Here is a 25397-nt window from a genome sequence, read left to right as displayed (position 1 = left end):
AAAGAGCTGCAGGGGGGGAAAATGACACAACGTGATCGGCTTGGGATGGCTAATCTGTTTTAAAAAAAATAATAATAATAATTGCAAAAGAAATCCGCAATGGACTGAGGGCGCGAAGTTTGAAGCGCAAAGTAGCAAGGGATCACTGTATACTATAGTCGACATCACGTCATCCCTTTTAAAACCCCACACAAGAACCGGTTCATTCAACAAACCCTCGCATCTTTCGTTCTTATTTTCTCCCCTGATTTCCAATCCACGTATTGAGACATCCCATCCAAGTGCTTCTGCCAGACCCAACCTTTCAAAAGCATCCCTTTAGAGGGCTGAAGATGGAAAGTGTTTGTGTGTGCGTCGCCCCAGCGGACAAATAACGCACACAGAGAAACAGACGGGAGTGAAGCACTTCAAGTGTGAGCGCTACAAAACTCCCACTGCTCGCAAGGGCACTTCTATCCAGTACGTCATCTCTCTCTTCCCCCCCAAAACCACCTCCACTCTCCCCTGACTCCCGAGCTCCCTCCCTTCTATGCTCTTTCTTTTGTCTCTCAGCTCTCACCCTCCATACCCTATCTATCCATCTCCCGTTTTCCCCTTCTCCCCCTCCTCTCTTCCTCTCGCTAAAACAGTAGGACGCTTAACCTTGATAGCAGCGAAACCACCCCCCCCCCTCAAAGTGACACATACACGCTGGAGAAATGCTTTGCCAGCACGCTCGGTCCGGTCCAAGGGATAGCTGTACCCTTCGAGGTGAACAGGACACTGCTGGGAAATGCAGCAACAACAAAACGCTGGCGAACGTTAAGGCCAAGACCAAAAAGGAGAAGCTTACGCCACCAAAAGATGAAGTTGGAGCGTACGGTAAAACTAGAAGACGAGGTCGACGTTAAGAGGAAAATGAGGACGGGGAAGTGGCCAATGTCTCAAACGCTCAAAGGCCGTAAAACAAAAGATGGGGAAGAGGCGCGGACAATCAAGGCAGTCAAGTTTTCTTCCTCATTCGCTTTGAGTTCCTTACGCTTCATGGAATAAACAACTACAGTCGTACCTCTTTAGGTTAAGACTCGCCTCGAATTGAAAATATAGCCTCTTGTTAAGAAAAAAAATCAGGATACGAAAGGCAAAATTGCGGTATGGCTGGTTACTCGCAGCTCCAAGAGTTTACTGAACGTAACATAGTTATAGATCAGGGGTAGGGATGGGAATTGATAGGATTTTTACTATTCTGATTCCATTATCGATATTGCTTAACGATTCGATTCTTTATCGATTCTCTTATCGATTCTAATTTGGGGGGAAAGAACAACAAACGTTTTGATTGGCATCGAGTTTGTTTAATCAGAACTCACAACCTTACAAACCCACAACGAAATCAAAAGAGGCCCAAAGCCTCAATGTTAACTGTGGCAAATACACAAGAATGTGTAACATTTTACTGAAATATTTATCTAATAGAAATAAAAAAATATTGGTATATATTGGCAGATAGGTTGTTGTTCTGCCTTTGGCAATATGTGTTAAAGCAGGGGTCTCCAAACTTTTTCCTGTGAGGGCCACATAACTTTTCCCTTCTCTGATGAGGGGCCGGGGTCAGTTTGTAACAGAAAAAGTGTGACGATTGCAGAAGTGCATAAATGTAAAAAATTATTGTTTTTCAGAAAGCCACAACCAAATAACCCTTTCTGGATTCTTCACGGAATGAAAGTAAATAAAATAAAAATAATAATATAATAATAATAATACTTAATAATAAAAACACTATTAATTAAATAGATAATAACCAAATAACCCTCTCTGAATTCTTCAAGGAAAAAGGCCAGGAAATAAAAAACAGGATTGAGAAAAAAAAAAAAAATCAAAATGGCCGGACCAAATGTGGAGGCGGGCCGTATTTGGGCCGCGGGCCGCAGTTTGGGCACCCGAAGAAATGCCGCATCCAAGCGAGTGAGCGAGCGAAGTGAGAGAGGGAAACACTTCTACGAGCCTACGTTCTTTGTTAATGTTAATATCTACAGAGGCAACGCCTGTATGTATCATCTTTTGTGTTGTTGGTGTTGTGTTTCCACTCGCAATCGGACACTTAAATCCAGTTGTGTAGTTGTTTGAACGATGTGCTAATGCTAGCGAACGAATGCTAACCATACTGTTATTAGCAGCTAATCATCGCTGAGTTACATTGATGCAAACCTGTTTGTTATTGGGGACGAAATTGATTTGTTTCATTTCTATTCTTAGTTTCACTCTTCAAGTGATGGTTGAATAAAGTCAGCAAATTATACCAACGTCTTCTGCATCGTCATTTGGGAGTTTAGCTAGCTGTATAGCCGGGACTTTTTTATTTTATTTTATTTTTTTTATAGCCAGGACTGAGCCTTAGCCTCACTGTGAGGACAGCGCAGTCGTATTCCCTCCCGATGCAGTTATCTCCACCTTGCAATGACTGCAAGTCGCTTTGTTGTAATTTTTCCTCGTGAAGTGAAGACACACTTTCGAGCGTTTGAACCTACGTGCTGTCCTTGTTATGTTTATGGCTGCAATGCTCGTGCTTACCCGTCGTAACCTTTCATTTTCACACTCTTTCCTGGTGAAGTGCAGTCAAACTTTGGAGCGAGTGGTTCTTGGCGCCATGCTAGTTTGATGCGTCTGGACAACAACCCACGTCACGACGCAATATGCGTCTTTAGGAATCGTTAAAGGGATCGTTAAGGCTTTTTCATTGTGATGTCGAGGCCTCGAAACACTCGGAACCGGTTCCGAATTGGAATCGGATTTCGATTCCCATCTCTAATCAGGGGTCGGGAACCTTTTTGGCTGAGAGAGCCATGAACACCACATATTTTTAAATGTATTTGTGTGAGAGAAGTAATATGTGCATTTTATGTAATGTCAACACTTTTAAAGTACAATAAGTCTCTGAATTACTTTTAATAACTTATAAATAATAATAATTAAATAAAATAATTAGGGTTGTTCCGATCATGTTTTTTTTTTGCTCCCGATCCGATCGTTTTAGAGTATCTGCCGATCCCGATATTTTTCAATCCAATTGCTTTTTTTTGCTCCCGATGCAATTCCAATCATTCCCAATAATTTTTCCCGATCATATACATTTTGGCAATGCATTAAGAAAAAAATGAATAAAACTCGGACGAATATATACATTCAACATACAGTACATAAGTACTGTATTTGTTTATTATGACAATAAATCCTCAAGATGGCATTTACATTATTAACATTCTTTCTGTGAGAGGGCTCCACAGATAGAAAGACTTGTGACTTTGTTTATTGTGACTAAATATTGCCATCTAGTGTATTTGTTGAGCTTTCAGTAAATGATACTGTAGCCATGCCCAAATGCATGATGGGAAGTGGAACCATGACCTACCTTAAACCTAAACTAAAGACTCTGGACGAGTGTAACATATTATGTTTGCAACGTTAAATACAATTAGAAAACGAATTAATTAAAAAAAATATATATATATATATTAAAAAAAGGCATGGCCGATATTTTTTTGTCGATTCTGATACTTTGAAAATGACGTGATCGGCATCTTGATCGATCGGGACATCTCTATTTTAAAGTCATTACATTTATAAAAAAAAAAAAAAAAAAAAAAAACAAGAGACATTTAATGATTCGAAGCTACAAACGACAGACATTTTGAATAATAAATATAATTAATTACCTTCATTTTATGACTGGGTTGAAACAAAAGCGGTTGCGCGATGTCTGTAAACGGGGGTTTTCAGGGTAAAACAGACAAATTAAAAATAGTTCGGGGGCTTAATGTGCCATGAATCTGCTATGGCAGCATATAGACCCTACTCACCTACGTCACAAAATGACGTGTCGCTGTATCCGGCCGCCATATTGTCCGTATTTTATAGACCTATTCTCATTGTTTTCAATTAGTCGTGCAAGTTATAGAGCAATTCATGGAAGCCCCGGTGTTATCTGACGCTGTAAACTCATTGGATGCGTTGCATAAAAGGCGTTATGTGGAAAAGCTTCAGTTCATCCATTCGCCAGATCCATATTTGATGCCTAAATCGATGTTTTTCGACCCGTTGTCTTCGCAGTCTTTGCCTGACATCTGCTACCCTGATATTTACAACTATCTTGTCCACACAAAATCAGCCTATTCTCACGAAAGTTTGAAAAACTTTAAGAGCTTGGAGGCTTATAAATACTTTGTTGCTGATTGGGTGAAACAGGTCCTCGTCCACGAAAATTCGGCAGGAATCTATCTTGTGCTCGGGAAGGTGAGTTACGAAATTTTCAATTCAAAATCTTTTGTTCTTGCTAACATCCACTGTCAAGTCTAATGTATTTCATGTCATTTGTCAATGGAGCTAGGGCTTTTAATGTTTATATGGTTTAGCGATAGCACTCTCACTACATACATATATAATATGTAATAAATATGAAGTGCGATAGTTGAATATAGTTTTTGGCTTTTGACCTCAATAGTGAAATTGTAAATTAATTGTATGACAACTATCTGATTATCCCCTTATAATTATATATTTTCAGGTTGTTCATTCACAACGTCTGAGTGTATGTTGTCGGCGATTAGCCTAGCAATGATCTTAATTTTGGTTGTCAGCCCAAAACCCTCTAAATATATATTAAATGCATCTTACCAGATATATAATGACTACTAGGTAATCTGTGGTAGTCGTTTGGAGCCCAGTTTTCTCGTCGAATTGCAGCAGTCCATCTCGCTCTCCTCTCCGGGTCTCTCGGAATACGGTAAAACTTCAAGTCTCTCCGTCTATCTTCTCTGTTTTTGCAACCGACCGCCACACACGACTTCACCATTTTGATTATTAATGTTAACGAGCAGAAAAACTTGCCATAATAGGAGGAATTTACGAAGCGCTAATGCATTAACATGATGAGTAGACGGACAACATGGCGCGGGGGCGTGGCTGTGACGTCACGTGAGTAGGGTCTATAGACATATTGTTCTATCAAACACAACAGTTGTTTTAGCTTAAAATACAGCCGTTTCTTTTGAAGAGGAACGCAAGAGCAGAAACTGCTTTTTCAGTCTTGTCTGTGTTTTCCGCCATATATGTTTTTTAATGACAGTATCTGCATCAACACCACCAATACCACACAGAATCAGCAACACTAATAAACGTGTTCTACGACTCTAAAAGTCTTGAGTTAATGAAAGGAGAACATCTACCGGATTTCAGGTCTGTCAGGTTCCGGTGCTTACCTCAAAGTCGTTGGCCTTGTTGTAGTGCATGTTGAGGGCTCGGAAGAGCTCGCAGTCGCGGCTCACGCTCAGGTCCTCCACGCCGGCGGCGCCGTCGTTGATGGCCTGCCGGGCGAACTTCTCCATCTGGATATAGTAGAACTCGCGGAAGTTGCTGAACCACTTGATGAGCTGCGAGGTGATGCAGCGATTAAACTGGAGGAAGAAGAGCGGGAACTGTTAGAAGGCGTTGTAGCACCTGAGGGCATGCAGTAAATTAGAGAAAGGAAAATACGAGAGAATATTTTTTATTTAAGAGGCTCAAAACGAGATTTTTTCCGGATGTCACCCGGAAATGCTCCAAAATCACCAGGAATGCTAGGTTCATACCGCAGGTCTTAAAGCAGAATTCTGATTTTTTTGTCATATCTGTTTTTTTGGTGTGCCCGGACTGATTTTGTCCATTGAGCCCGTTCAAGTATCACGCATGCACATTAATTCTCCGTCCGAAATGGCCTAAGCAAACTGACCTGCATGCACAGGAGCATCAAAATAAATGACACATTGACACAGTGACACATGCTGGCTCAATGTCATTCAAGGGTGATCATATTTTGATTTCCAAAAAGAGGACACAAATAGCAGACATTAATAAACCTTGTTTAGTCTTATATTGAAACTTCATATGAATTGATAGCATAGCACTGTGCGTGCATGACGCACACATACGGACGGTTCTCCCCGACTCTGGGCCGTGGAATCAGTCTTGAAATGTTGCTCATTTGGAGTACAGATAGAAAACCTGTATTCTGTAGTAGTTACTCAACATATTATAAAATCAATTCTGAAGTATGTGGTATTAACTCCAGAAATTGGTATTTAGATGACGAACGTGACGTGCTTTGATTTTGAAATGTTCACTGGAGGTACATTTGCTAAACCGCTAACCGAAAGCTTTACACTCCGTAAAAAACATTCTTCGTCGTTGCTTGTGGTGTCACTAATAGCTTAAAAAAAAAAAAAAAAAAAATTCGTTAGCAAATGCTGTTAACCAGCTGTTGAGTGTTATTGTACGACTGATTGGAACTGTACTGCATTCTTTCGCCACAGGGTGTGCTGTCGTGTATTTCATGTTCGTTGTGAAGAAGAAGAAAGTTAAAAGAGGCATTAGCGGCCCGTTTTCAACTTCTCCCTCACTGCACTTTGGCTCTCATGGAGAGCACGTTCGCTCATGTGTTTGAAATAAACGATAGCCGATGTGCAAAGTAGCATTTGAGCTGTAAAAATAGCGAGCTTAGTGGCGTGAAAAACTCGGGAGAGCTAAGTGAAGCTAACGAACAGCTAAGCGATGCTAAGCGGAGCTAAGCTAAGCTAAACGGCGCTAAATGAAGCTAAGCGACTGATACTCAGTCCGTCGTCGTGGAACAGTCCATTGTAGTGCGTGTGTGTGTGGGAGAGATAATATAAATGCAGTAGACAAAGCATGTTATTTTGCCTCATTCAAATCTTAATATCTGAACATTTTAATACGTAAACTAGAGCAGAAACGAATACTCGAGCAACTCGAGTAACTCGAGTTTAAAAAACTGATCCGAGTAGTTTTATTCACCTCGAGTAATCATTTAATTTGACAGCTCCAAGCATCACGTTTTGCTCGGACTACTTTTAATGCGGGACAACGCGCTGATGTTAGGTGTGTAGAGGAAGAAGCAAAAAAAAAAAAAAAAACTTACTGCAGTCGACAGCCGCTACAAACGACGCCGACGTTGCTAAATACTAGCCCGCACGATGCTACATGGGTAGCAGGTAGCGTCTGATGCGTCTCATAGATATCACATATATGTTGAACTAGATGCGGAATGACCGACTCGGCCGCGTCTGGGCAGCGCTAGTAAACAGTCGCCATCTTAAAACAGTAGAGCGCTAAGAAAGAGCGCTAAGAGCTAACATTAGCCCTGCGGAGGGCTAAGTTTCTGTTAATTATGACCACTGTCGATGCGTGGCTAACGTGTCTTACATACATGCTTTAACATAACACAGCGTTATGGAGTGATGAGGATGTAAAATAAAAACTCAATAATGCTAACTATCAATTTTAGCTCAGTAGTCATTGCTGGATAAAACACCAAGAAGCACTGGTCCCTAATGTGTAGCATACATTTATTTTGAACACTGCAAAAACTCAAAATCCTATCAGGACCTACAGTTTAGACTAACTTAAAATTTAACTAGAACTTAAAAATGGCTTGACACAAATAGAAATTCAATTGAAACGCGTGGGAAAAAATCCTAACTTTTAAGTGTTATCAAGCGTAACGGCAGTTTTAGGTAAGATATATATATATATATATTTTTTTTTTTTATAAGATCTAAAAGTTTTTTGAGTGAAAGCAGTGAATTAGTCTTGTTTTTTTATTCTAGTTACATCTAAGATGCAATTGTTGGCTGTTTTCAACAATATACATCGAAAATTAAGACATTGATTGACTGAAAATGGTTCAAGATTAGATGAAGTGTCTTGTTTTCTCATGTATAGTTATAATTGCTCTTCACCTAAAATTATATTTGTTTTATCCGATTCCTCGATTAATCGATAGAATTTTCAGTTGATTACTCGATTACTAAAATATTCGATTGCTGCAGCCCTAAATGCAGCATTCAAATGGCCTTCTTTTTTGTTTTGTTATTTGTTTGGTATGCTGACATAATTATACATGATGAATAGTTGGGGGTGCTGCTGGCTCCGTCGGCCCAAGCCCTTGCTCGTTGGGGCAAGGGCAGGTGGTTGGGGGCCCCCTACTGGTTGGGGGCCTAAGGCGATGGCCTACTTCGCCTGAATAGTAGATCCGCCTATGGTTGTAGCGAACCTTCCTAGCGACCCTAATTAACTTTTTATCTAAAATACTCCTAAATCGGCAAAATCTTGACTTGAATCTATCTTTAAATGATGAAACAGTTTTAAAACCTCTGTCGTAGCCAGTGAATCGTCATCGAATCGTTAGGTGCCCCAAGATTCCCACCCCTATTGAAAACGCGGTTGTACTATATCTCTTAACGTGGAGGCCCGTCATATCTGGATTCGGAAGCCGAAAGATAAGTCGCCGGGATGAAAGCCTACCCCGTCAGGGAGTGGAGATGTGAAGTACGGAAAGAAAAAAAGCAAAATTGCAGGAGATAATAGAGACATTAAGTAAGACAGCGAGACAAGAGGAGAGTGTGTGTAAGGGAGAGCGTGTTCATCTTCCCCGCTGAGAGCCGACATCCCCCCTCTATCATAACCCCAAGTGCGGAGGGAGAGGTGAATGGATGGCGGGCGAGGGTTCGGTCGGCAAACGCATAATTGAGCAGAAAAACGATTAAGTCATCATCTGAAGCGCCCCGGCCCGCGGGGGGCTCAAACAAGTACTTAACCCCGTTCACCAATTACACCCTGATTCTCCTCCCCTCTCCGCACCTCCCGGGCAGGAAGAAAGGAGAAGAAAAAGAGCAGGGGAAAAAAAGAGGGGCCGGGACGATAAGCTGTGGCGAAGACTGTGGCTATCTGATCTGTGCCGCTCGGCTGGATTCAATAGGGCGAAGTAAACCTATTAAGAGCCTCAGCGGGTCCCCGGGTCTTTTTTCCGCCTGTGAAAACACACTGTCTAAACAAGCCAGACGCTAGATAAGGACTCCGGGCAGCCTAACGTGGCCCAAAGCCTCCCAACATTTTCATTTTTTTTGTTGTTGCTGTGGTTTCCAGTAAAGCTATACCTCGAGAAACGAGTAAGAATGCTTATTTTTTGAGATACGAGCCACCAGGCTGATGATATTCACTCATCTCACATTTTATCAGTTAGTTTTTATTGATAATTTATGGATTGATAAATAAATACGCAACTCTTTTGACAGTTCATCAAGCGTTTAGAAGACCTTTTTGACCTAAAAATGGTTGTTTTCGACTCTCTTAACACTATTAACACTATATAACTATTCTTATATTTTGTTGGTTTATTTTTAATTAAAAAGAGGAAATATGTTTTTTTAAAACATTTTTTCATCGGGAAAGAAAAAAACAATATTTTAATTAATAAAGATTTTCTATTGATTTAGGTGTTATTTTTCCCCCTCGTAGTATACTGCAATGTTAAATCATTAAGTTTTATGACTTAAATCTCGTAGAAATATGACATTAATCTTTTCACAATATGAGGTATGACTTTTACTCTGGTAATAGTACAACTTTTTTCTATTAATTTATGACTTTAATCTCGTAAATTTACGCAAGTTTTTTCATGTAATATGTGAAATTATGATTTTTTTCCCTCATAATATATAAAATTATGTAGTACGATATTACACCTTCAATCTTGTAATATTCTTGACTTTTTTCTCATAATATTACAACGCTTGACTTTTATTTTCAGAATATTATAACTTTTTCCTGTTGCTATTATGATTTTAATCTTGTAATGTCATGTAAAATTACGTATCTTTTTTTTTCGTCTTTTTCATCTCATATGACCTTTTTCTTGTAATATTACAACATATGATTTTTATTCTCGTAATAGTACGACTTTTTTCCTCGTAATATTGCGTAACATTACGATGTTTTTCTGTCATAATATTACGTTAAATTATTTAGTATTACTATTTCAATCTCATAATACTCCGACTTTTATCCTGGATTATAAATTTTTCGTCTTAATATTACGATTTTAATCTTTGTAATGTCATGTAAAATTACATAGTTTTTTTGTCGTAATATTGCAGAACAAGTCTTTCATCCTGCAATATGTATTTTTTTCCTTGTAATATTACTACTTTGGTAATATTACAACGTATGAATTTTATTCTCGTAATAGTAGATTGAACTTTGTTTTCGTAATATTGCGTAACAATAAGACATTCATCTCGTAATATTACTTGTAATGTCACAACATCAGTACAACGTACGACTTTTATTCTCGTAATATTACGACTTTAATCTCTGAATTTCCCATAAAATAACTACGCTTTTTTTTCGTAATATGTAAAATTATTGAGCAATACAATTTATTTTCTCATATTACATTACATTCTGCTGTATTGCCACTTTAATGTCGTAATATTCCGACTTTTTTCTCATATTACGACTTTAATCTTGTAATTTTACTTATCATTACGTAACTTTTTTCTGTAATATTATGATATTTATATCGTAATATTCTGACTTCAATCTAGTAATATTACAATATGAGTTATGAGTTATATTCTCGTAATATTACGACCTTTTTCTCGTGGTAATTGGTTACATTATGCATTACGACTTTAATCTCGTAGTTTAAAAACATTTTTTTCTTATAGTGGTAATATTACAACATACGACGTAATAGTACGACATTAATCTTGTAATTTTACTAACTTTTCTATATATTACGATATTTTTGTCGTAATATAACAACTTTAATCTGGTAATATTACAATGTATGATTTTTATTCTCGTAATATTTCGACTTTCAAAGTTACAATTTAAATCTCGTAATTTTACGTAAAATTATCCATCCATCCATCCATCCATCCATCCATCCATCCATCCATCCATCCATCCATCCATCCATCCATCCATCCATCCATCCATCCACACAATTACGACTTCTCGGAATATTACGTTACATTATGTAGTAAATACGACTATAATCTCGTAATATTGCAACTTTTTTCGTCATAGTAATAGATTACATTATGTAGTATCACGACTTTAATCTCGTAATTTTACATTTTTTGGTCATAATATTACAACTTAATGTAATATTACAACGTATGACTTTTTTCTCGTAATACTATGACTTTAACCTTGTAATTTTACGTAACATTACGTAACTTTTTTTTCTGGAATATTACAATACGTCGTAATATTACGACTTTAATATGGTAATAATACAACATATGATTTTTATTCTCGTAATATTCCGACTTTTCTCTCAATGTTACAACTTTACTCTCTTGACTTTAACGTAACATACCGTAACTTTTTTTTTTTTCTGTAATGTGAGATTTGTCGTAATATTACGACTTTAATCTGGTAATATAAAGACGCATGATTTTAATTCTCGTAATTTTCTCTCAATGTTACAACAAAATCTCGTAATTTTACGTAAAATTATCCATCCACCACTTAATCTTATTCTTTTCTCGTAGTATCATGTAAAATTACGACTTCTCGTAATATTACGTTACATTATGTAGTATTACAACATTAATCTCGTAGTTTTACAACATTTTTTCTTATAATGTTACGTTAATGTGGAAAAATACAACTTATGACTTTTTTCTCGTAATATTACGACTTTTTTATCATAATACTACGACTTTAATCTTGTAATTTTACGTAACATTACGTAATTTTTTTCTGGAATATTACGATGTGTCATAAATATTACGACTTTAATCTGGTAATATTACAACTTTGATTTTTATTCTTGTAGCATTTCGACTTTTCTCTCCATGTTACAACTTTAGTATCGTAGTTTTACATAAAATTACATAACTTTTTTTTTTTTTTTTCTCGTAGTAATATGAAATTACGGCTTCTCGCAAAATTACATTTTTTTATGTAGTGATTATGACTTTAAACCCCCCCCCCATAGTATTACAAAGTATGACTTTATTCTTATTATTTTATGACTTTAATCTTTTAATATTATGATTTTATTCTGTTTATAGTTTTTGTCTTTCCTCGTGTGGTCCAAATACTCAGTCATAAAAAATAACTTGTTTTTAAGAAATGTTTACTTATTTTTGCAGTGGCATTTTTTTTCTCCACAGAACTGGGGGGGCAAAAGCCACACAATTGGACGTCTATCACCGTCAATGCCACTGAAATAGTTTAAAAAGACAAAAAAAATAACCAGCCTGGATGCAAACGTGTCCATCACGTGACGGTATAGATTTTAGCGAGCTGCTTGGTAGAAACTGCGTCCATTGTGCGCATTTAAGCATCCCCTTCCAGCCCAGCGAATATTTGTAAGTGTCAGTGGTTTGTTTGTTTGACGCGTCCATGTCACGACCCCAGCCTGCTGACTGCTCACGTTCCGACCCCCCGCCACCAGCGCCGACACCCTCCTGTCCCACCGCTATTGTCCGACAGCGCTGACCTGCACCCTTCTCCGCCCTCCCTCCCCGCCTCATTTCCCACTTTATGCTCACCACGCACTTTAGGACCACCGCACGAACCCCCCAAAACAATGTCGAGCGGACTTATCAGGCCGTGATGTCACCCGCGGATGATTCCAGCCTCTCCTGACTTCTTCGTCGTTACTCCCCCTCGTATAATCGCTCTATCGTGAGGAGCGTGCACTTCTGCGTGTCAAAGGACAATAGCCGCGGCCCTAATCTCCATGTCAAAACCGATCGGGCTCCCACCTCAAGCGGTTTGGACGTCTATGGACGTCATTTTGAGGCATTTCACGTCATTTCTTGTTGATTTTCAACACTTTCTATTGATTTTGGGCGTTTACAGGTCACTTCCTGTTGATTTTGGGTTACTAAAAAGGAGGTGACTGAAAAATGTCCTCAAATGAATAGGAAGTGACTCAAAATTTTGTTGTCACATCTCCTACTTCAAATAAATTGGACGTCTCATGCCTTCAGTGGCAGCCATTGAGTTAAAACAGTGCTTAAACTGATCTTGAACCGATACGTTCCTAAGGATAGAAAATGGTCAGTGAAAAACAATCTCAATTAACGTTTTTTATTTTCCTTTTATGTTGGTTTTGGGGCGCCGCAGCCTCTCACCCAGAGCATGTAGAGAGTTGCGACACTCTCTAATCTCGCCGCGGGTCATCACATGGTTCATGTAGGCCTGAATAGTTCCAAGCACAAGCAGCACTGTAATGGTTTTCGATAGAACTGACAGCGGTAATCGAGACGTTTATGGTAAAAATTGACAAAATTACCTTTCTAAGTTCTTGTTTCATTATTTCATTGGGGTCCTCTTTCGTCGAAGCGACTATTCTATTGGAGGCTCCATTACTTGGAAGTAAAATCGTATAATGGATCTCGATGGGAGTGTCGCAACTCTTTCTACATGGCTCTGCTCTCACCCTCCCTCCTGCTAAGCAGTGCGGCCAAACTGTCCAGCTTGCGTTCGGTACTTCAAGTTGACGATGATTGACAGGTTTGTAGCTTTGATCTTGCAAGCTTGGTAGCTCTACGATCAAAGGCACAAATGTGTCATTTGTCGTTAAACTTGTATAAGTGTGCTGTTGTGGCAACTCATTGTGTAAGTAAGTGTGAGCGTGATTGGACTCACTCAGTGAAGCATTTAATAAAGATGAGCATTTTTCTACGTTATACTTGTTTAAGAATAATTCACATTATGAAAGCGGCACGGTGGGACAGTAACGTGCTAGGAACTTTTGTTAAAATGTTTGTTTGTTTGAGAAAAAAACTTTTTCAGTACCAGATCGGGACAAAATCGGGTGCCTCGGACGCAAAAATATGCGATCGGGACATCCCTAAAACTGATGCTATTATCGACAGTAGGCGTTTAATCCATTTGAAAAAAAAAAAAAAAATTTTAAACCCACCCCCTTTTTTTTTCTTTTTTTTTTTTCTTTTTTTCTTTTTTTTGGGGGTTTATCAAATCGGCATTCTCTCAAAATCAGGTGACTCGAACTCGGGTGCAAAAATATGTCGGGACATCCCTTACATCTTCATTGATTATAGTTCAGATGTATTGAACTTTTTTAGCATTTGAACAAAGATCTCTGTCATAATTCCTGGCAGAGGATAAAGAATATATGTCTGCGACTCATACACCTCCCACCTAAAATGGATTTGACATCTATCACCGTCAATTAGTGCTGCAAGGATTAATCGTTTAACTCGAGTAATTCCATTTAAAAAAAAAAAAAGCTTTGGATCAAATTCTGCTGCTTCGAGGATTTTTTCAGAGTGGCGTTGCAGTGGTTTGTTTTGAAAGTGTTGGCATTTAGTTTTATTGATTTTGGCAAATACTCTGCCGTCTAGTGGCAACACTGAATGGATCCAGCTGCTCCCTGTTAAGACCAGCATATGGTTGTGTTGCTAATATAATTGTTTATGCATTCGTAATTTAGTTTAGAGGTGTATTTAGCTTTTTTTTTTGTGGGAATATGTGTTTGAACAGTTTGTTGAGAGCATTGTTAAAAAAAAAAAATGTTGACATTTTATAGAATTTAAGCTAGCGGACATTTGCCATGCAAATTAGCCAATTTTTCTTTTGTTGTACTTTGATCCTCATTTATGATTTTTTTCATATCGTTTGAGGCTAAGCTCAGGTATTGTTTTTTAAATGCATTTTTTGGTCTTGTGTTTGAAAAAATTTGGGAATTTAATTTTATATTCGAATGTAATGCTCTTTTAAAAGCGCAATCTTAGCAAGCCTTCTTTTACATCTCTAAAAATCTATTCTGCAACACATTAAACGTTCCTAATCCAATTGCTCGATTATTCGAACTAATTGAAAGTCAAACGATTAAAATTTTTAATCGAGTTAATCACAACTTAAAAAATAATTAATTGTAATTAATCGCCATCTCTAAAATATGCCATATTTTTCTGTAAATTATTGTTGGAATGGAAAGATAAGTAAAGTAGTGATTGAAAATACACCACAAGGTGTCAATGGCGAGTTTTAGAGATCTAGCCAAGGCAAAGTGTGAGTAAGTTTTATGTGTATTTTGCATAGCTATTTTGATTGGGAATGCCAGTTTTCCTTGCATTGAGCGCTTTTCTTTTTGTGAACATTATTTTTGTTGCGCTTTCACTAAATGATACTGTAGCGACTTAACTGTTCTGCCCAAATGCATGATGGGAAGTTGGGCAACCATGACTGTCAGTGGTGGCTGCAAATGGTATACAGCACAGGTGTCAAACCATTTCCAGAAAGGGCCAAGTGGGTGCAGGTTTGCTTTCCAACCAATGAAGAGGACACCTTTTCACCAATTAGATCTTTTACATGTGTAATCAGTTAAACTTTGTCAGGTGCTGCTTGTTTCAGCCGGAAGTTCATTGGTTAAACTCTCTGCAATGTATCGGTTGGAACAAAATCCAGCACCCACTTTGCCCTTTCTGGAATCGGTTTGACACCTGTGGTATACAGTATGTTCTGCGTTGTGTTCAATTAAGCGTGTTAAGAAAAAGATCGTCTCCTGCTCTGCCCAAATGCATGATGGGAAGTTGCGCAACCATGACTGTCAGTGGTGGCTGCAAATGGTATACGGTATGTTCTGCGTTGTGTTCATTTAAACGTGTTAAGAAAAAGATTGTCCCCTGCTCTGCCCTAATGCATGCTGGGAAGTTGTGCAGCCATGACTGTCAGTGGTGGCTGCAAATGGTATACGGTATGTTCTGTGTTCAATTAAGCGTGTCAAGAAAAAGGTCAATGAACGCCTGTGTCCACTCGCATTTCTCTGCCCTTTTGCTCCCAATGTGCTAAAACGGCGTCGTTGTGAACTGTTTGAGGCAACGCAAGAACGGGTCATTCTGTGCATGCGTTAATTGCGTCAAATATTTTAACGTGATTAATTAAAAAAATTAATTACCGCCCATTAACGCGATAAATTTGACAGCCTTAATTGAAAGATTAATTGAATACTGAATAATCAATAGCTGCAGCCCTACTGTATATCGTTCTGAAATTATTATTCATGCCAGCCATCTCAGTTCAAATGAATTTGACGTCTATAGCGGTCAAATTCTCCTATTGGAAAAATGGACGTCAGAAGTTTCACTGCAATCTCTGCACTATCCCAATCGCACGTCAAATTCAGCGCCCCTCACCGTTGTTCGTAAACCTTCCCAGAACTCGTCTTCTTTTCAGCGTTAGTGAATTACTGCTTTTCCAAGCGACTCGCTTTCAAGATTGGAGTCGAGGAAACGGCGGCCATCTCTCACGGCGGAGACCTTTGTTGTCAACGGAAGGCGGCCGGGTGACGGATAGATGTCTCACTTTATGACGGAGGAAATGTAACTAAGAGCGCCCTAGCTATGCAAAACTCCCATCATAAAACACGCAAATTATACACCGAGGCACAAATTCTGCTTGATCCCGATAGGTTTTGCCCAACACGTCCTTTCAATCAAGTTTGGCAAGTTCTCTCATGAATTGAGGACTCCCAATTCAAGCTAAGGACAAGACTGTTGGGGCTCAAAGAAGCACATCAGCGCGGCTCCTTAATCAGACTTGGCAGGGGTCAGCCAGTACTCACATGAGATGTAACGTATACATGCGTGTATGTGTGTAAGGTGTGTGTGGGGCTAGCTAAGAGGCAGATGAGAGCGAGACGGCAAGAGTGTGTTTCTCACACTCACACTCAAGAGCCTGTGAAAGGTCAACTCTTAATGCTAACAGCACCAGATAGAAGGTGGCGCACGCAAACACACATACACACACCGTTTAGAATAGAACACACTTACGCAGTTCCTTTCCTTTCAACTGAATTTTAATTACTTTTTGGCCTCATTTAGGTTAGCGAACTTTGTACACTCCGAACTGGTCTCCAGGCAATCAAAATTCTGCAATTTGAACAAAAGCTTATTAAAATACGCTAACATAATTGAATATGTTTTAGGAAAACATGCTAATTAAGTGAAATATGAGTTCAGTTATTGGCAAATTTATGGTATTTGTTTGTTTATATATTACTTTGTACCGCTATTTTCGGACTCTAAGGCGCACCTGACAATAAGTCGCCATCCACCAAATTTGACACGAAAACAGCATTTGTTCATAGATAAGCCATACTGGACGATAAGCCGCAGCTGTCGTCTCTGTATTATGGGGTATTTACACCAAAAGATATTAACCGGTAACACTTTATTCGACAGCGGCATCATAAGACTCTCATAAGACCAAATGAAACACCATGAAGCTTCGAACCAATTGGCTGCAAAGCTTCATTGCTTGGGGGAGACAGTCAACCTCTGCTGCCACCTGCTGTCAACACTGTTGTCGTCCAATATGCCTCCTAGCATGCATTGCGGGGCTACAGACAAAATTAATGTTCTGTGCTAATCACGTCCTCAGTTACTGTTCCAGTTGTTTCATTAATTGCTAGTAATGGTATTTGGTAACACTTTATTTGATAGCGGTGCCATAAGACTGTCATAAAACATAATCATGACATGCCACCGTCATGGGCATTAATAAATGCTTATAACAGATGTCATTTAGTGTCATCTTGGAAATGATATCGGTTTTTAATAGATGTAAAAGATCCAAACTGGACAGAAATGGATTTAGTGACATAATTTGCCGGATGACACTTAATGACATGTGTCGTAAGAATTGTCATGCCCATGATAGTGTCATGTCATAGTTATGACTGTCTTATGACAGTCTTATGACACAGCTGTCAAATAAAGTGTTACATATTAATCCAAATAAATCAGGATTCAAAATGAGGGGAAAAAAGTAGTGTCTTATAGTCCAAAAATTACGGTATATATGTTGAGTGAAAATAAATGTAACATTTAGTCTTACTTTAAGAAAATTAATTAGTTAGTTATAAATTACACACGATTCGATTCGATCCAGATTAATCCCGATACTACACTTGAAGGTGATTATTGCGATATTTGTATATCACTTTAGAAACAAACAAATTAAAATGGACATAAGAAGCGCCCCCTGGTCATTGCAATGTCAATGTCATTGCATGTAATTGACTTTCCAAAATATGAATTTAAAATTAAGACTTTGCTGGTAAAATGTTATCTATTAAAGTTGTAAAACAATGAAACAAAAAATAAATGAAAAAAATATTTTTACGATGTTTCAAAATTATTTTTCAAACAGATCATGTGACTAGCACCTTAGAGATGATCATTTACTTTGCTTAGCCAAAAAAAACACACCTGAAGACAGAACAAGATGGATATACGTAATTTTTTTCCAACCAAAGCTTTCAAAACCACTACTGAGCATGAACCAAGGATTGAAGATGTGGACCATGAAACGCCGGATAACACCGCTAAAATTGTGAGTTGAGTTTCAGTTTGTCCCACTAAAGACACTCACAGAGGACAACAGAGCCACAACCAGGCGTAGCATAATCAATGGACGACGATCTTGGCCAAAAGCATAGCTGTCCTAGGCAGCCTGATTGTCAGAATTCACCTAAAAAATGATGGGAAACAAAAAACTCATTTTTAATGTAATATTATAAATATTCCTGGCTGGAAGATTTGGTCAAAAAGGATGCCGTTTCCTGTTTTGCCTGCTGCCATTTTCAAACTCAACACAGGTGAGGATTTGTTTCGCAAGGGTGTGAGGAACTGGAAAAACTTTAAATTGGATATCTCCGCAGAGTGCAAAAATCGGCGCTCAAACACACATGCGCACCCACGCACATAGCTGAGATGCCTGTATTTACGAGCATGGGCTAAGATACTAACTGAGCATATATCTTGTACATTAATTTTATTGCCGACACTGCGTTTCGGGGTCATCAACATGTTATGCCCCCCCTTGCTACAAAAGTCAAACTCCGCCTAAGTCCAGCACTCAAGTAAAAATGTTTTTGTTTTATGTTTCATTATAACATTTTCTCTTTTTTTTTAGTGAAAACCTGCTTTTACACTAAGCCTGCTTACACCATGCCTGTTTTTTTTTTTTTCCAGTAAAAGCCAAAATGAGCCAAAATTTCAGACTTTTAAAAGGACTAATCCAAGCAAAATGACCAGAAGTACCAAGTCCGCCATTGCTGAGGTGTGCCGCCTGCAGGTCACAGCCAGCAGCTAACGTTACTGTTTATATTGACTGACACTGGACTGCTATAAGTGTGTAAACACCCGAGTAATGATGGCCAAACACTAGGGGGCAAAGTACACAAATCTCTACTCGGATTAGTCTAATGTTGCTGTTACTTCAGCAGACTTCAAGGCAATCCTGCTGGGCGCCGTCAACTACTGGTAGAAGTGCAGGCACTGAATTGTCTACCAAAAATTTTGAAGAATTGCGTGACGTAATATGGCGATATACCTCAGAATTGATTTTTTTTTTTTTTTTTTTTAAACACACCCCTAGATAAAACCCAAACGATACCAAACCCTGATAAAGGGAAAATCAAAATAGTTAATTTGTAGTGTTTGTGTGCATTTTCTATTTTTCATACTAAACATTTCAAGAACCGTTTAAGCACTGGAACAGTTTCAAGTCATTGGGCGCCATTGACGGCACATTTTGTACATTTGCTGCCACACCTCCCAGTTCAAGTGGTTTGGACATCTTTTAGCGATAAACTCATTTAAATTCAGAGCACATGATTGGATGTCCATCATTGACAATGGCAACGAAAGAGTTAAAAGGAACCGAATAGTAACTGGTATCAGATAAAACACAAATGATACCCCGCATTTCAACAGTTTAGCTTTTGATGTCGGTCATAATCAAATTTTGGAATCAAAATTAGGAATTTTATTAGTAAAATATATAACGGCCCAACAAAAATCTAATTTGGCATCTTCACCAAACCTAATTTGCATAATTTTGAAATGTAGAAGCCAATTTAATCATATAATAGATTACAAGTATTATCAATGCTTCATGACTGTACCTAAATTGAGTTTTATTTCCGGTTACTTTCAATTCTGTGACATTTTTAAGTTAAATGTTAGCTTTTAATCCAATTCATTTTTGTTTGTTTCATAAACTAATGTCTGAATTGAACAGAGGGATCATGATTGGAATTACAGTAAGGAAAGCTAATCATTGCTAGCATAAATTCGACCCTACACCTCAGATGTTCTAACAACTCATGCAGACTAAGTTTTCGGCGTCACGTGAAACAAAATGCGCGAGCAAACGTCGTTGACAGAGCGCTTCTCTGGTGGCGGAGTCCAACAATGGTCCCGAAAGCACACAGATGACCTCAGCGCGCTAAGCGACATCGAGAACAAGCAGAAGAGGAGAGCAGAAAGACACAGAAGCCCGTCTGGGCCTCTCTCTCCCTCGCTCTCTCTCTCGTAAGCCCCTTCACAGTCATCGGGGCTTTCTAACGTTTCCTGTTTTCGCAGGGGTGAATTGTGGGAGATAATCTCCGCCCGCCGATTGGCTGACTGCACACAAAAAGCGGCCCTGGAAAGCGGCCTTTTGTTAGCGGCGGTGACTCAAATCCAGCCGCTGGCTTTTCTTTCTTTCTTTTCTTTCTCGGCGCGTATACCGTACTTCATCATCAGCAAAAAATAACAGAAGGAAAACATCGAACTCGTCGGCTGCCATTGACGGCGCGAGGCGTCCAATCCATTTTGGCTGGGAGGGGGCGAAGATTGGACGTCTAGTGCTGTCAATGGCAGTGAAAAAATTAGCATTCACAACTACTCCTCACAGTTTAAATGAATTGGACGTCTGTTCTCTCAGAATTAGAAATTGACCAATATGGGTTTTTTAGGACCGATACCGATTTTTAATAATTAGAGGGGACGATAACCGAAGTTTTAAACATGTTACTGTCCCACAGCGCCTCCTTCATAGTGCGAATTATTATGAAAAAAGAATAACCTACAAAAATGCTTGTGTTTGAGTCCAGTAAAATCTGCTCACTGCTAAGAACAACCAGGTACACACACATAATGAGTTGCCACAGCACTCTAGTGTTTAACAAGCTAAATGATGATTGACACATTCGGCGTCTTTGAAGGTAGCACTGCCAAGCTTCTCTGGCAAGATCAAACTGTCAACGCCTGTCAGTCATCGTTAACTTTAACAAGCAAAACTCTCAGTGCACTGCTGACCAAGAAAAGCAGCAGGGGGGGAGTGAGGCAGTACGAGCATGAAGCAGAAAAATGTATTTTTTCAAATTAAAAAACCCGATCCTTTTTCACCAGATTCTGATCCTCTGAAAAATGGCGCAATCCCTAGTCCCAATCCCTAGTTTTAAATTGACTTCTTCATATCAACCAGATTAAAAAAAAAGAAGGCTGATACCGATATATGTCAAATTTCTAAATATCAGCCCGATACATCGACCGGCCATTATATCGGTCCATCTCTAATCAGAATCAGTCCATTGTCTGAGCTTTTCCGTGTGTGGTAAAGACTAAATGTACAAGGTTTTCAAAATCCAGCATGTTCCGTTCATTTATTACCAAAAAAAACTGAATCATCGTTAAACATGGATAATTGTCAATAACAGGGTTGGGCAACCTGGTCCTCAAGTGTGTCCTGGTCTTTGTTCCAACTGATCCAGCACAGACAGTTTAACCAATGAGGTTTCTGCTGAAACAAGAACCACCTGACTTTGATCAACTGATTGCGCTTGCAAGACACCAGATAGGTGAAAAGGTTTCCTCTTGGTAAGGTTGGAACGGATACCCGCACCCACTACAGCCCTCGGTGGAATATTTTGCCCAACCCTGGTCTATACTGTATGCGCCAGTGTACTCAAGACCACATACTCGTTGAGACCAAGACTTGCCAGAAAGTAAGACAGTCTTTCAGTTCAAGTCTTTCAAAATCAAGCATGTTAAGTTCGTTTGGAGACCCTAAATTGTCCATTCATGTGAATGACTGTCCACATCAGGGGTGGGTAAACCACTCCTCAACAGCCGCAGTGGGTCCTGGTCTTTGTTACGACTAATCCAGCACAGGCAGTTTAACCAATGAGGGGGCCGGGAAAGAAGCATCTGACTGCTATCAACTGATTGCACTTGTAAGACACCAGATTGGTGGAAAAGTGTCCTCTTGATGGGTTGCAATGAAAACCCGCACCCACTGCGGCCCCTTGTAGAATAGTTTGCCCACCCCTGGTCTACTCTATGTGCCAGTGTTGTACTCAAGATCACATACTAGCTGAGACCAAGACTTGCAAGAAAGTAAAAACCGTTTTTTCAGTTCAAGTCTTTCAAAGTCAAGCATTTTCAGCTCATTTAAAAACCCTAAATTGTCTGTACTTGTAAATGATTGTTTACACCAGTGGTTCTCAACCTTGCTAAAGGTACCGAACAACAGGGATTTGGCAGGTGCATTCCCCGAGCCCTTCGGGAATTTTATAATAAAGCCAGTTTTTTACGAATTCGAAACCGAGCAAGCTAACATCTAAGAGAATTCCTATTCAAAGACATTCCAGATTTTGAATTTACTACAAATAATTTAGCCTGCAGAAGGGCATTAAAAAAAAAAAAAAAACGTTTTTTAAACAGCAAAACCCCATTCGGAGGTGAGAGCACGCAAGAGCAGAATTACAGACGCCATGACTTTAAGGAGATATTATCGCGTACTTACCTTGTTTTGATCCAAAAACTACATGTAGCATGCATCACTGAGTGTCAAGACACAGCTGTGAATGGCCACAGCCGGATTTTGGGGGGATTTTATGGGTGAAACATGGTAATATAACGAGGATCGCGATGCAGAAATCCCAGACATCAAACAGTGGTTGAGATTTTCTTTTTCATATATTAACCCTTTTAAATGTTTATTTATTTTTTTTTCTATTTTTTATTTTTATTTTTTGGATCGATTATTTATCATCTAACATATCGGAGAAAATGCGACCGTAACAAAAAAAAAAAAAAAATACAATTAAGTGATAGTTATGAGGTAGATATCCGTGACTTTTTTTTTAATTTTTTTTTTTTACATTTTTTTTCATTGTGACGTAATTTGTTTAAAAGTTTAAAATATGTAAGTGAATAATTTTTTAAAGTCGTTTTTTTTTTTTTTTTTTTTTAAACGAAATATGAGACATCAATTAATGATTGTAAGCTAAAAACGACAGATATTTTGAATAGTAAATTAATTACCTTTGTTTTATGGCTGAGTTGAAACTAAAGCGGTTGCGCGACGTCTGTAAACTGGGTAAAACGGACAAATTAAAAATATTTGGGGGGCTTAATGCGCCATGAATCTGCTATGGCAGCATATAGACAATGTTCTATCAAACACAACAGTTGTTTTGGCTTAAAATACAGCAGTTTCTTTTAGAGAGGAGTGCAAGAGCAGAAACGGCTTTTTCAGTCTTATCTGTGTTTTCCGCCCTATACATGTGAAAAATTGTCTGTATATGCGACAGTCTTGAGCAAAGACAATACACTAGCTTGCCAGAGACCAGAAATCAATGAAACTAAGACTTTGAAGAGTCAAGACCAAGACTAAAAGTCATTTGACAGTCGAGTCAAAGACCAAACTTGAGTTTCGAAATTGTCTTATCTACCAAAACAGCTTGACTGCCTTTACAATTATGGGCAGTGTGTTTTAAACTTTGTCATGATTCATATTTCAAACCAATCTTGTGAAACGGAGTTTAGAAAAAAAACAAACTTTCCAGGTTAGTGACTTTTGATCTTTGAACCCAAAATGATTACACGACGAGATAATGTCACATTTGTCAGGATTACTCAAGTGACTCACAACCAAACGACGTTTGGTATCTTTGTCTAATCTGTTCCTTCATCTGCTCCAATTAATCACCTCAAATTAATACCGGCCAATCAAAATGCAAAGTCTTAAAGCTAGCGAGGATGATACCGAGTCCAAACAATGGCAGTTTGACACATCTGTCAAAACAATGCAAAACGCAGCCAAAGTCAGAGAAAGTCAGTATCGCGCGTAAAGGGGGAGCTTAATCGCGAGGGGGTGCGGCGTCCCGCGGTGGTCAGGACAGCCCCACTTCCCACGTTCATTAGGCCCTTGACTGATTAGCGAAGACCTGATTAGCCTTAAAGACTTGTTGTCTGAGAACAGCCACTTGCAAGGAATCTCATTAGATAGTCCGTCTAATTCCCATACATGTCTACAAACTTGAGGCCCGGCTTCCATTGTCTGGTCCGAAAAAACAAAAACAAACTAATGTGACTCATAATCCTCTTAACGATCTTGACCTTGTTTCGTTGTCTGATGAGGTCGCCTGTGATCCTACCGCCTCCTCCTCCTCCTCGGCAGCCATGAAGTCACTCAAACAAAAGCGCTTTGAATCGTTCATAGCGATAACTGTTGCCGCTTTCAATCTTGAGCGGAGGGGAAAAATGTTTTTCTCCCCGAGCGCCATTGGCAGGTGCCAAACACGCTTGGCCAACCTGCGCCCCCTTTTCAGCCCGAGTGCCGATGTGCCGAGTGAAAGTCACGTGACCCGCCAATCGCGGCCGGTGGCAGCGGCATCCAAGAGGAGGCAGCTGAGAGAGAAAAAGGGGAACCTTTATCTTCTAATTTGAATAAGATGGCCTGGATCTGTCACAGTGTTTACCCCTCCGTATGGTCAGAGAGGGGCGCGCACACACAAACACACAAACGCCACAGCAACGAACAAACACGGCTGTGCATGCTTACAACAGCTATTGTATTGCGCTTGTTTTTTTCCAGTGCGGCTTAAAAATTGAGCTTTGTTTTCTTCATTAAACTCCCAGTCGGGCTCCTCCTTGCCATGTACTCGAAACACACTCCCCCCTCGACCTCCTACCCGTACACCTGCTTGGATAACCACTCCTCTGTCTCCATCATCCAAAGGTCTCTGGCTACGGAAATGCATCAGACTTCCTCATCTCTCCTCTTTGCATAAAACCACAAGTAAGGGTTAGGGAAGGGCCTCATTTGGAGAATGACAGGCATTGTTCATTTTAACTGAAACCCGAGCATCGCCACAAATATAACTTCCCCTTTCTTAAAAGCAGGTGCGACGGTCAAAGAAAGTGTCCGAAGCTTTTCAAAAGAGGGAACAGAGAAACAATGTACAATTACTCACCTTGACGTCAGAGAAGAACATCTTGAGCATGTTGGAGCTCGGGTAGCGGGTGTAAAAGAACATGAGCTTGGCCTTCTTCAGGTGATTCGGGGAGAGACCCTCCTGTATCTGAAAAGGGGTGCTGTTAGGGAACAAATGAATTAAGATGGAACATTTACTGTAAGCGCTAACATGATGACTCTATCCAAACTGGGCCTTTACCCCATAACTCCTTATGCCTAACCCCAACCCTATCCCAAATCCCTAACCCCAACCCTATTCCAAAGACCCAACCTAACCTAACCCCAACAACTTTGGTTTCTGATTCACAGTGAATGGCTCAACACGACAGGGTGTTTAGATCTGTCCTATATCAGGGATCCCCATCCACCGGGCCGCGGACCCGTACCGGTCCCTTGCGCATTTGCTACCGGGCCGCACAGAAATAATAATTTATTAACGACCACATTCTGGCCGAATTAACTTTGGCCTGTGCCCCTGCTTAACACATCAATATCCCTGTCTA

At 39.4% G+C, this 25397-nt stretch overlaps 1 protein-coding gene and 1 long non-coding RNA gene across 3 annotated transcripts in view; one reads left to right on the top strand and one right to left on the bottom strand.

Annotated features, from left to right (window-relative positions):
• Nucleotides 1-2253, top strand: part of LOC130908022 (uncharacterized) — a 101164-nt gene extending 98911 nt beyond the window's left edge. Inside the window, exons 5-6 of the long non-coding RNA XR_009061563.1 lie at nt 1659-1704; nt 1809-2253. This is a non-coding gene — a long non-coding RNA (uncharacterized LOC130908022). The remainder of the gene's footprint in view (nt 1-1658; nt 1705-1808) is intronic.
• The window catches only part of LOC130908018 (prospero homeobox protein 1-like), an 84964-nt gene that overhangs the window by 45181 nt on the left and 14386 nt on the right, over nt 1-25397 (bottom strand). For both annotated transcript variants that reach the window (XM_057823608.1, XM_057823607.1), the window contains exons 4-5: nt 24893-25000; nt 5235-5429 (exon numbers count right to left, since the gene is read on the bottom strand). In XM_057823608.1, coding sequence (XP_057679591.1) covers nt 5235-5429; nt 24893-25000 — 303 coding nt within the window. The remainder of the gene's footprint in view (nt 1-5234; nt 5430-24892; nt 25001-25397) is intronic.

The sequence above is a fragment of the Corythoichthys intestinalis genome, chromosome 19 (assembly GCF_030265065.1).
Source record: "Corythoichthys intestinalis isolate RoL2023-P3 chromosome 19, ASM3026506v1, whole genome shotgun sequence".
Lineage (NCBI taxonomy): Eukaryota > Metazoa > Chordata > Actinopteri > Syngnathiformes > Syngnathidae > Corythoichthys > Corythoichthys intestinalis.
The sequence above is the reverse complement of the archived record's forward strand: the minus strand, read 5'-3'. Positions and strand labels throughout refer to the sequence as shown.